A 12,570-nucleotide genomic window follows, 5' to 3' on the forward strand; every position below is an offset into this window, starting at 1 on the left:
AAGTCACGGGTATGTTAGAGCACTTTAGGAGGTCATACCTAGTGTACAATGGAAACTTGAATTTGAGTTGTGGTGTCGATACATGTAGTGTCCAAAATAGGAAGTATATTCATCCCTTCTGACAAATTCATACTGAAGAGACTAGAACAATTTAGATTAAGTTCTTTTATAAACTATCTAATAGTATGAAGATTGCCATTACAAAACCTTCAAGTTAAGATAAGTGAAGCACTGATTTTGAAACAGACAAACATTTACATGGTATGTACAGTAACTAGTGTGGTTATCTAGGTAATACATGTATATGTGTAATTTTATGTATAGTTATGTTTGAATATGATGGAATATTTAAAAAAAAATTATGAAAGGAACAGAGACAAGAACAACTATATATAATTATATATATATATATATATACACACACACACACACACACACACACATATATATATATATATATATATATATATATATATATATATATATATATATATATATATATATATATATATATATATATATATATATATATATATATATATGTACCACAGGCCAACAAACTGACTGGTCCCTGACATGTGTTTGAAAATGTTTGAAAGTGTCCTGGTTGGAGAGGTACTAGCAGATTGAACAGTACACTCGAACTTGTGCATCATTTCCCTGCCAAGACATTTTTTTTCTAGCAGCAGTGGTCCATCTTATTTTTCCATCACCCACGTCACTCAGATCCAGATTTTTTTTTCAAGCAACTCCATTTGTCATCTCCCCCCCCCGAAATCTTCCAAGCCTCCCCCCAGGATATCAAATGGTCCACCCCTTACCATTATATTTTGCACCTATAGTAAATTTTACACAACAGAGAATTGAAATATGCCAAAAAATGTACATCATTACTGACGTGAACGATAGTTTCAGTCATAACACAACCTTTTAGGAGATGAAACCGTAAAAACCTGGCCACGTTGTATCAGCTGATAACGTATCACATGACATGCTCGTAGATCTATTCTTCCGGGGTCAGGAGGCTTTCAGGACGGAACGCGTCCACACAGTACATAGGACGAATTCAGGAGGGTTTCAGGAAACCTCTCAAAGGTGTCCTAAGTCAAGACGGTTTCAGGACAGGTTCAGGACAAGTTTGTGTCTACACGGGCTTCAAACTACCTCAGGTAGGATTTTTAGTGGCGTGTAGTCGGGGCTATTGATTTTACAGCATGCTTATTAATTTGCTGAATTATTCCTGATAGTAATACAACACTTTCACTTTCACTGGTTTACCACTATCAATTTCTGCTGTGTCAACCCACCCACAGCAGACTGTCTACAAACATTCTCCTTGCTGTGCATGTGGTTATTTTAAAAAAATTTTTTTTACCACGCTTACTAAATTTTGTGCAAACTTCACATCCACCCAATCTTGGATGCCGGTATGCCTACACCACCAATATGTTACTTGTATTACAAGTTTAGAACTAAAACATTGTCCTGACTCCTGAAGTTGTAGCCCTATGGTATTCTTGCATTTTGTTTGTGGCAGAATATGTTTGGATATATCACTATCACTGGACTCAGTAACACCAAAATACGTTAATAACTCTTTGGAGTAATCAACACAATGAAATATGGGAGTACACCGGATTTTGTCACCACAAATTCTACAACTATTACTCAGTACATACTTATGAAAGTCGAGGTTATGAGACATTCTTCACCAAAAAGGAAAACGTCCATGAAAAATTATGGTCATCAGAAGTGTCCACTAGCTGCAATAATTGTAGCGTCTTGCTGCGGTTTTGAGAGTGTTTTCGCTTCGTCTGTTTTGGTGACTTTTTAAAGGAACGCTGAATTTATAAACAATATTTTATCTATGAGTTACTAGTGTTGTTAGAACAAATATTTTATATACCTTTCCCCTAGTTTTTCTTTTGTGTGTGAATAAAATGCCGTTTTATACCCCTTCATAATGGGCGGCGACATCTTGGCTGTATAAACCGGAAGTTGGGCGGGCTGGCGGGCCGGAAGTTCCCAACATCCGGGTACTTGGCATATTCAACCGTGTCCTTGGCATACTGTTTTATTTTGGAGTCGTGGAAAATGGGCTTTTGTATGGCTTTTGGTTGTGCTAATCGCACAAACAGAAGAAACAGAGGTGTTCCCCAATCACGCGTAGTAAGTTTTCATCGACTTCCCCTGAACAATAAGTGTTTACTATCAAAATGGTTATCTGCAATGAGGCTTGACAAGCCACTTGTAAACAAACACTCTCGTGTTTGTAGTGACCATTTTGATGAAAATTGTTACGATGACGAAAACCGTGGAATTAATAGCGCACAAAACCGAAGACAACTCAAACAGGGATCAGTTCCAACAAAGTTTTCATTTACTACCAAAGGAAACGGTGCAGAAAAAAATGACAGCCGCACAGAGAGGTGGAAGCGTCGGTCAGCCGAACAAGAGCAGGTATGTTTCACGTTACTATTACTAACTGCGATGTTCATTTTTGAACTTTACAATCCAAAAAAATATGTATTGACATGGAAATCGTTATAAGTATGAGAGAAAGTAGTGTTAGTTTCGATGGTCGCATGGTTTGATTTTGTTTTCTGCTTATTTTGTATTTTAATTCTGAAATTGCGTTGTTTTTATTAGCGTTTCAACACTTATTCCTGCCAGCTGCCCGAGGCAAACTTTTGACTGCCCGGGGTTGAATTCCGAATACGGATACACGTATAACAAGATGATATCTTATACTGCCAACAATTACCAGTTTACATGACTACACTGATTTTATTTTTAGTCTCTAACCTTGGCCAAAAGCCTGACAAGATACCTAGTTGTAATATTCATGTGTCGAACCGTACGGTGCATGCAGATACATTGCAAGATTTCGCTCAAATTTATCAATCACTTATCGTTTAGAACTGTATATGTAGATATCTTTCAGATATTTACCTTTTATTTTGTCGGAAGCTGAGGCCTGTGTAATACATCAGTTCGTGTTTATGATAGTTATATAATGAAACTTATCGCGTGTTAGACGGAAAAAATGGCGCCAAACCATATGTACATAGTGTGTTACATTGACGAATTGTGTCAAGAAGAAAAAAATAAAAAACGGAGGCCTCAAATTACACTTTTCATGTCAAGAGTTTATTTGAAATTCATTATTGTAGGTGTCACTACAACTAGGTAGTTTGACAAATGTTTTAATATAATACCATATTTTTCATCCATGAGTACCTCAGCATACAATTCAGGTAACTGCAGAGTCAGCATATTTTATAATGATCAGCTGTATCTGCATACTAATATACTATGTACAGTTATATAATTTGATTGTCAATTGAAACATCATAGTGTCATGTCTTACAATGTTTAAACTTTTTGATGGATACTCTTAGTTTTGGTGTCCATGTTTCGGCAATTTTATTATTTTCTGCCTTAGAAAAATTAGGATGTCAATAGCTCTGGATCATGTGGATGTACATGTATATGCTATAAGGTTTGACACATCTTCCCTATCCGCTATGGTTCTTCCTTATTATAGATAGTGAGATTTCATTCTCATAGATTTTCATAATAAAAACCACGCATACCAGTGCTAATCAGTATGTAAAATACAGAAATTAACTTTAAATCATTAAACTCAACCTACGTTTTGTGTATTCTGTCAATTCTTGCCTTCTGTTCGCTAGAGCCACGAAACAGAAAATGGTAAGTCAAGCAAATAGATGAGCTCAATATTGTACACATGCACAAACTTTTCTGTCATGTTGCACTTTTTACGGCTTTAGTGAATGTTAAGACAAGAAACGACAGAATAGACAAGACATAGGTTGCATTTAATGATATACAATGTAAACTTGTTCTTAGTATTTTGTATTGTCATTAGCAAGGGTTTGTGTTCGTTTTATTCCCAAACAGTGTGAATGAAATCTGTTCAAAGTTTCACTATTCATAATAGGGAAGCAACCATAGCGTAGAGGGAAGACGTGTCGAACCTCATACCATATACATCCAGAGCTAGGATTTCAACTAATTACATTACTTTTCAGTATAAGAGCCTTCTGTAAGGTAACATCATTTTCTTTTCATTTATTACATACATGTACATATTTTAGCACAACTGAACTAATGAAGTGTAGAAGTGAGCTATATATGTGGTGTGGTGTTTGTCTGCCTGCACTATTTTTTATTTATTATTTTTGGTTTATATTTTGCAGGATATAGCTCCAAAACGTCACTTAGGGTGCAAACAAGCTTTAAGTGAAGTTCCTGTAACTGAAACTCAAAAAGATTTGTCTGATAGTGATTCAGTATCAGGTGTTGGTCCCACAAATCAGTCAGAGTCGAATCCATGCCACTGCAAAAAATGTACTGTACTGAAAGTGAGCACGTCCACACAGGTAAGCACAATCTCAGACCACTATAGTACATAGGTTAATAGTTGGCCATTGTATTTTGTGGAGTTTGACAAGGGCGACTGCATACAAATTTCCAACATGGTGGGTACATGTAATGACGTCACAAAATCTTGTGAGTTTTTGAAGTCCTCCATAGTAACTTAAGTATGGTACATGTAAGTATCACAAGATTTCAGCCAGATGCGACACCATGTAGGTATACGTCCCTGTTGTGCACAAACTTTTTAATGTTTTTTTTTAAAGTCTACTCTTCTCTTGACGTTTAGTTTGAAATAATTGTAGCATTGGGTAGTATACATGGCTAATACATAATCCCTGGCCTATAGTAGTATCCATTTTCCAAAATAACTTTCAGCCAAAATTAGCATATGTACAACAGTATAGCAATGAACAATTAGATACATCACATTCTGACTAACCCAATGAAAAAGACCAATGTCAAAATCCTTTTAAAAAATCACTTATTATATATTCATAAATACAGGTTGCTAGCAACAAGCAACTTCAACATAGCATAACTAATCTGATACTGCAGTGATTTTGATTCAGACCGTGTGACGGTCTTTGTTTCCTGTCATGGATAGTCATTCAGCAAATGAACATGTATACCTAGCATGACTCGCCATATTGATAAACATTTTTAAAAACTGTATGGCGTTGTGATACAATGCCATTGGGACTATTTTTAATCTAATAATAGTATGTATCTTATTTTTAGACTGACCCAATTCCAGACAAAGAGACAGTGCAACATGACCATTGTTACAGTTTTGCTCCCACAAAACCTGGATCAAGAAAAAGGAAAAAACAGATGCCAATGTCGTCAACCCCAAAGAAGAAGACTGCACGTGTTCTCCTACCTGAGTTTGAATGTGACACAGCTGAAAGTGATGCATATACTACAGGTAACATGAACTCAGATAAATATGCATTGTTGATGTGTGGTTATCTTGATTTGATGTACAACCTAACTTGGCATAATATTGATAAGTAGAATCACTTCATCAATTATCATCGATCAGTTACTTTTTACAAATAAACCTGAATGTTGTTACTTATTTGTGTATTTATGTTTTTCAGGTTGATACATAATAATTAATTTCATTCATTAAAAATTACAATGTTTATCCATTTAACATCAACTCACTTCCTAATGCTTCAACAAAAGTTCAGCACATAGTAAAAGGTGGATATTTTTTTTAATTTTTACAGATTCTGAGGTTGGTAGTGATGATGATGATGATGATGATACCTCATATGATGCTGACCTATCAAGTTATAGTATTGAATCCTGTTATACTGATCTTGATGAAAGTATGCACACAGGTGACGATGGAAAAAACCCAGTGTTCCTTGTGTATAAATCTTCATTAGACAAGCTTTTTGAAAAGTGTCAGGAATGTGGGAGCTTTGTTCATGTTCAAAGAACATATCGCGGTACAATGGTTGTTTATAACTGGACTTGTCTAAATAGTCACTCTGGGAGATGGGAGTCGCAACCCATGTTAAGGAACATGCCCCTAGGCAACTTGGAGCTGTCTGGTTCTATTCTGTTTGCTGGTGGAACGTATCAGAAAATATTTGACATTGCCAAGACATTCAATTTAAACATTCTCTCAGAAAGACATTTTATGAACATTCAGAGAACATATCTCTTTCCTGTAATTCAAAATCTGTATGATTATGAACACAATGTACTAATTGATGCTCTGAGATTTCAACACGTGTTTGTCAGTGGAGATGGCCGTAGCGATTCTCCAGGCCATTGTGCTAAATATCTCTCGTACTCTTTCATGGAAGAGGAGACAGATCTCATACTGCATTTTGAACTGGTCCAGGTGACGGAGGCACCAGGAGAAGCTTCTACAAATATGGAGCGGGTTGCTTTCAATCGCGGTCTCACATATCTAGATGAACAGGATGTAAAGGTAGATGGGATGATTACAGATAGACACCCCCAAATAAGCTGTGATATGAATACTTTGTATCCATCAATGTCACATGAGTATGACGTTTTTCATGTTGCAAAGAATGTTGACAAGAAACTCCGACAGAAAGCAAAAACAAAAGGGTGTGAAGATGTTGGCCCATGGAGACCATCAATTGTCAATCATTTTTGGTGGTGTTGTGCCTCCTGTAATGGTGATTATGAAGTGAGTGTATTACATTATCTTTGTGGTAGTGTAATGATAAGAAAAAAATTGTTAGTGCTAGTAGACTTGTCTTGGTGTGGTAGCATTGTAAACCAAACAGGAGAGTGAACTTTTAAGTATGGGAATGTGTTATGAATTTGAAATTGCTACAATCAGCTCTGTTTAAATATAAATATTTGATATAGTCATGTCATATGTTGAAGGTCAGCCATCATAACTACCTGATTCAATGTAAAGTATACTTTAATTCATTAGATTGATAAATAATAATTTCATAAAGAAAGACACAGCGTTACAGATAATGTGAACTGGCTTTGACACATTCTCAGAACCTCACTAAAGTATATAACCCCGCTTTCATTGGTATAGTAAGCTTTCTCAAATTTTGATGAAATAATACAAGTATAAACAGGTGGATTTTGCCAGTGTTTTAATATGTTTACCTATTCATCTTGTTTGTAGATGCTGAAAGATATGTGGATATCTGTATTGCACCATGTGTGCAATATCCATGAGTGGGCCAGCGCCGAGAGGTTTCATAAGTGTTTACATGGTAAATTGTCACTTGAAGATGAAACAGAAACTTCGTGGCTGAAACCAGACTCACCACCTCACAACGCTATCCGGGCTATCATACTGGATAAAAAACTTCTGAAGGACATGAAGAAGATGGTATTGTTTAAACATACAGGTACTAAGTACAAGCATTATAATTATGATTAACAAAAATAGAAAAAAGAAACCTTGGCAGTATTTATAGTGTCATTTTATGTAATGTAACTAGTCCATTTTGGCATGGTTTTGACACAGTTTATATGATGTACAAAGTTGTTTTCTATCAGGGAGTTCTATTGCTCACTGTTCATAGCATGCATCAGGGCATGTATGATCATTTGTAAGTAGTCGAGTATTAAAATGGAGTATGTTAATGTTTTGCTCACTTGTATCTTTCTGTAGGTAATCTTGAAGTGTTTCATGGGATGCTCTTGAAGTATTGTCCAAAACGAGATCACTTTAGTTACGAAGGAATGAGGGCACGTCTCCAGTTAGCAGTGCTAGACCATAATGAGAATGTGGGAAGGGAGCAGGCTACAACCAAAGACGGTAAGTCTGTAGCAGGGACTTGTTTTGGTGTCACTGTACACTAATAACTCTTTACACCAAACCAAGTCATGTGCCATTTGATGCAAGTTTTGTTTCTACTGATCAAGTTAACAGCCATTTTGGTTATTGCAGTTATAGTACTGTGTCATTAATGTTGTGTGGTTTCTACTGATCAAGTTAACAATCATTTTGGTTATTGCAGTTGTTGTACTGTGTCATTAATGTAGTTTTGTTTGTCCGACAGGTACTCTTCAGTTTGGACTTTCCTACCCAAAAAGAAAGGGAGAATGGGTAGTCAAGAAAATGTACAAAGACAAGACCTATAATTTTAGACAACAATTAATGGACATGATATTGTCTCGCAGAGAAGACAACAGTGTCATACTGGGGAAGCACTATGTGACAAATCCAGACTTGCCAAAGAACATAGCTCATTCTGACAGGCCTTATGCAAAGGATGTAGCTGACAATTACACTACAAGATTCAGGCTGAATTAAATTAATACAAATATATGCAAATGAATCCACTGTGTTTCTAGGGGAAGATATTCTCTTTCTCACATCCTGGATTATCTTGAACACAATATTGTTAATTTATTTTGAAATGGTGTACTGGACAATATATCTAAAACAATGTCTGATCAACTGCATCTCTTAGCCTGTCCTAAGCTCTGCTAAAACTACCTACCAGCAGCAAGTTTCTTTATTGATCACAATGTAATCTTTCACTCCCTGATGTTTCATCGTAAATAAGTTGTAATAAGACCAAGACTGGCTGATCACTACACAGTTAAAATGACACACATACTCTCACTTGCTTCAATCAGACGGCAAACAAACAGCATTTGATGTTAAATTAACAACTAGAATACAGCACAACTTTAGGATTTTGTTTATTGTACCAGATTAGAAACTCCACAGTGTCCATATCCCAAAGACTCTACTGGAAACTTGTATGATGAGATGTACACTAGTTTAACAATAGGGAGTGAAAAAAATTACAGTGATCAATAGAGAAAGTTGTTGCTAGTAGTTAGTTATAATACAGCTTGGGATAGGCTAAGAGATACGGTTGGTTGAATTTTGTTGTAAATAATAGAAATGAATAGTTCATTCTTATCATCAACTAAACATGATGGGATTTTTTGAAGAGTCTTGTAGTGTGATTGTGAACTACTTCCTTTGTATCTGGGTTTCCTCTTGCTAATGACAATTATCCATAAATTTACTAAGTTGGTCTATAAATTTGTAAGTTTCAGAAATCTTTAGTATACTTTGGGCTCATAGAAAATGTCAAATTTAGACATTTCGTTTATGTACCATTTACAGACTTTCTGCCAGTTTACTTCAAACTACAGTTGGATATTTGAAAGTCGATACCCCAAGTATTGGTTTGATCCTTGTACTACTAATGTGGAAAGATTAACACAATCATTCATTTTACAAACATACATATGATGCATGTCACAGTGTCCCATCAATTCCCCTAATTTCTCCCCAAACCTTTGTTAATTTATGAAAAACTAAACTGTGGAAATACAGTATCTTAAAGTCTCTCAGAATAAGTTATGTTCCTTGGCAAGTGTCTCCTCAATAACAAAAATGATATTTTAAGGTTTGTCTTATACATGTACAGATACATGTTTTACAATACAGTCTAATTATATACAATTATAGTGACTTGATCGGTTGACCTTTTTACTGGAAAGGCATAGTTTGTACGAGTGTATTCATCATCTAAAATTATGGGATATTTAGGCATTTCTTTTCATAAAATGGACAGAATTTACGTGTATTTTAGTCTTTTACCACATCTGTGTTCTACTAACTCTTTAAATTATGGCGAAAGTCTTTCAGACTAAAAGTTGAAATTGTACTGTACCATCTACACATTGTGTCGGTTTATTACACACATATTTGTCTTGATTATTGTAATTACTCTGTTCTTAATCAAAGAGTTCATTGTTCATGTGATTGACTAATTTAAGAAACCTTCCCTTTCTACCAGTACCTACCATATTCTCCGAAAGCATGTTATTGAAGACAACAATTATGTTTGATTATAGTGGATACATTTCATTTTGCACTTGCCTACTAAATGTTTTGCATACATACATATACATGTATCACTCTTTGGGAAGCACTCTTTCATAAAGGGGGGGAGGGTACTAGTCAATTGGTGCAGTGACTTGTAACTAATATTTTCTGATAAAAATATACAGTATATCCATTTGTCAAAAATATTGATTGATCATAACAAATTTGATGAGTAAAGTAAAATGACAGTATGAATGTATTTTATTTGAAAATATTTTGTTATTTATTTATTTATTAAAAGAATAGCCTGCTTGATGAGTACCATTAACAGGCCCCAACAATAACATTATACAAAACAAACACTATTACATACATTAAATAAAAGTTCACTTGTAAGGGAAGACAGGACAAAAAATAACACCTACAATAAAAACATGTATTACATTACATTACAATAATGACTCAACTCGTGCTCCAAATTATGAGGTGGCTATTTACTATGTGACTTACCTTCTCCCTGAAAACAGTTTGATTCCGTAAAATTCTAGTTGGAGCATTGAAATCAAGCCTTGATAAAATGTAAGAACTATTATAATTTATATACTATTAGCACATTTATGCAAAACCATGAATTTATGTATTTTATGCTTTGTTGTACAATGGTAACAATCGAAAAAAGGAACAGCTCTATGTACTTGTTACTCTCATAATTTAATCTGCACTTACAGCCTAGATACATTACAAATTTTGTCATACCCACTCAAGTTGGTCGATATTTGTTTCAAACAATGTAGCAATATTCAAGATGACAGTGAACGTGAAAAATATAAGGAAATATACTACAGTAGTATTTATGTTACTGTAATCACTAATGAAGGTTATGAAACATAGCATTTGAAGGTCTCTACTGGTGATGGATTTAAGATGTATTGGCTATGTTTTATTGCCACTGTAATGGAACTAACTTATTTAAATAAAATATGACAATGAATGTTTGTAATAATCATTGTTGAATTGGTAGTTTTATTTTAAAATAGAATCAAATATTGACAAACAAACAAACAAAAATACCTGCCAATAATAAACATGCACATTTGGCAGAGTTCATACCTTTCATATTATGAAAAAATATAATGAACAGAAAATTCAGGGTGACCAGTGCTTGAAATTTGCAGTACACGGTCATATATACTACCATACATCTTGACTGCCAACTGTATTATGTGGTGGTTAGATCAATGGAAAATTGTAGTTGAAACAATTCACTTCCATAAATTTGACTACTAAGTCCATAAACTTGTCTGGTCAATAATCGATCACATAAAAAAGATGAAACAATATTCCAACCCTATAAATGTAAGTTGTGTGACCCGTATAATTTGTATGACGAGTAGTGTGAAAATGACAGGGGTTGCATGCCAATGTACGTGTGTTAGCTAGTTCCTGACAATCATGCCTGTTCATGGTCGTAAGGAACTAGACTAAAGTGGTTGTGGAAATTAGGAACATGTCATATCTCTTTTTGGAAAATGTGGTGGCCCTGAAAAGGGCCGTTTTTGTTTGGTATTGACATTAGATAGTGGAGGGCCGAGGGTCATGTCAATGTTTTGACTACACTCGGTGAACTCTGCAATATCAAGATGGCGACCACCTGTGTCAGCCATTACGGTCGTAGTGCAATCTGATTAAAATCCGATGTAGACGTCGGCTAATCGTGCATTGCTATCTTAGCATCGTTATTTAGCTTGAATTGACCTTCGTAGTAGATGTTTACGTTTTTAGCCTGATCGCCTCCTCTAGAGGAGGCGATCAGGCTAAAAACGTAAACATGTACTACGAAGGTCAATTCAAGCTAAATAACGATGCTAAGATAGCAATGCACGATTAGCCGACGTCTACATCGGATTTTAATCAGATTGGGTCGTAGTGGAGACACAACACGTTTATGTACTTCTTTCAGTTGATGTCAAATGACTCAAGGAAGCCAACATAGTTGCCATCGGGGCTTGGAAACTCTTGTCGAATTCTAAGGACGACACACGCAGGGATCACACGACGAACGCCTTTTCCAAGGCGATTGTGTACCCAATAAGTGAACTGTCTATAGGCTTGATGGCGGTATGCCTCGTTCAAAAGTGGTTCTGACAATTCACTGCGACGAATGTCGCTACGAGCGATAATTGCAGTCCTTAAAACTCCAGGATGCAAACAAATAAAATCAAAATCATGGTGTTGGACAACACATACAAGGTTTTCCTCATCGATCTTTGCATAGACGTTACTGATCTCGTGACAACAAATACACTCTTCAACAGTGGCCATAGGGTTACATTCCCCACAACGGCACCACGAAATGTCACCCGTACGCCATTCATTGTCTTCCAGAGTATCGGGATTGTCAACAAGAACAACTTCTTCACAAGTGTCTTGTGAATCTGTCGCCCGTCGTCTTGGTTCACGTTGATAGGGCTGAAGACCGGCATTCATTGTCACGATTACCTGACCTGTTACTAAGCTAATAGTAATACACGGTACACACTGTACATACTCGTGGGGTCACCGTGGCTCCTCAGCCTCGTTTTGAAAAACAAAATGGCGATGAACAGAGAAACTGTCCAAATCCGTCAAAATTACGACTTTGGTAATGATTTAATGAAAAAGTATCTTCTAAAGTATGAAACTTACGCTGTCATTTGTTTTATATCAATTATCTACGTGTTCAATTAAAATATTGTTTATAAATTCAGCGTTCCTTTAAGTTTTAGTGTTTAACCCGCACCTAATGTCCACTAGCTATTCGCCTACGAGTACTACTATGTGTGTCGGCGTCAAACTCAAATAAGGCGCCGTTT

At 35.7% G+C, this 12,570-nt stretch overlaps 2 protein-coding genes across 2 annotated transcripts; one reads left to right on the forward strand and one right to left on the reverse strand.

Moving 5' to 3' along the window:
• Positions 1-991: 991 nt before the first annotated feature.
• LOC144445284 (uncharacterized) lies at positions 992-10,694 on the forward strand. The gene is made up of 8 exons (XM_078134825.1): positions 992-1,169; positions 2,393-2,460; positions 4,224-4,406; positions 5,143-5,329; positions 5,637-6,577; positions 7,040-7,268; positions 7,535-7,681; positions 7,926-10,694. The coding sequence occupies exons 1-8, from the start codon at positions 992-994 to the stop codon at positions 8,177-8,179; spliced, it is 2,187 nt and encodes a 728-aa protein (XP_077990951.1). The 3' UTR covers positions 8,180-10,694.
• Positions 10,695-11,674: 980 nt separating this feature from the next.
• Positions 11,675-12,205, reverse strand: LOC144445285 (uncharacterized). The gene has a single exon (XM_078134827.1). It carries the CDS (start codon positions 12,203-12,205, stop codon positions 11,675-11,677), a length of 531 nt encoding a protein of 176 aa, XP_077990953.1.
• Between the last annotated feature and the right edge of the window lie 365 nt (positions 12,206-12,570).

The sequence above is a fragment of the Glandiceps talaboti genome, chromosome 14 (assembly GCF_964340395.1).
Source record: "Glandiceps talaboti chromosome 14, keGlaTala1.1, whole genome shotgun sequence".
Classification (NCBI taxonomy): domain Eukaryota; kingdom Metazoa; phylum Hemichordata; class Enteropneusta; family Spengelidae; genus Glandiceps; species Glandiceps talaboti.

What these genes read in the sequence shown, in the direction of transcription:
- LOC144445284 (XM_078134825.1), top strand. Translation starts at nt 992, where the DNA reads ATGCTCGTAGATCTATTCTTCCGGGGTCAGGAGGCTTTCAGGACGGAA. An exon ending in GGTCAGCCGAACAAGAGCAG is followed by an intron (nt 2,461 to 4,223) that starts GTATGTTTCACG and finishes TATATTTTGCAG; the next exon opens with GATATAGCTCCAAAACGTCA. An exon ending in GGTATTGTTTAAACATACAG is followed by an intron (nt 7,269 to 7,534) that starts GTACTAAGTACA and finishes ATCTTTCTGTAG; the next exon opens with GTAATCTTGAAGTGTTTCAT.
- LOC144445285 (XM_078134827.1), bottom strand. Translation starts at nt 12,205, where the DNA reads ATGAATGCCGGTCTTCAGCCCTATCAACGTGAACCAAGACGACGGGCG.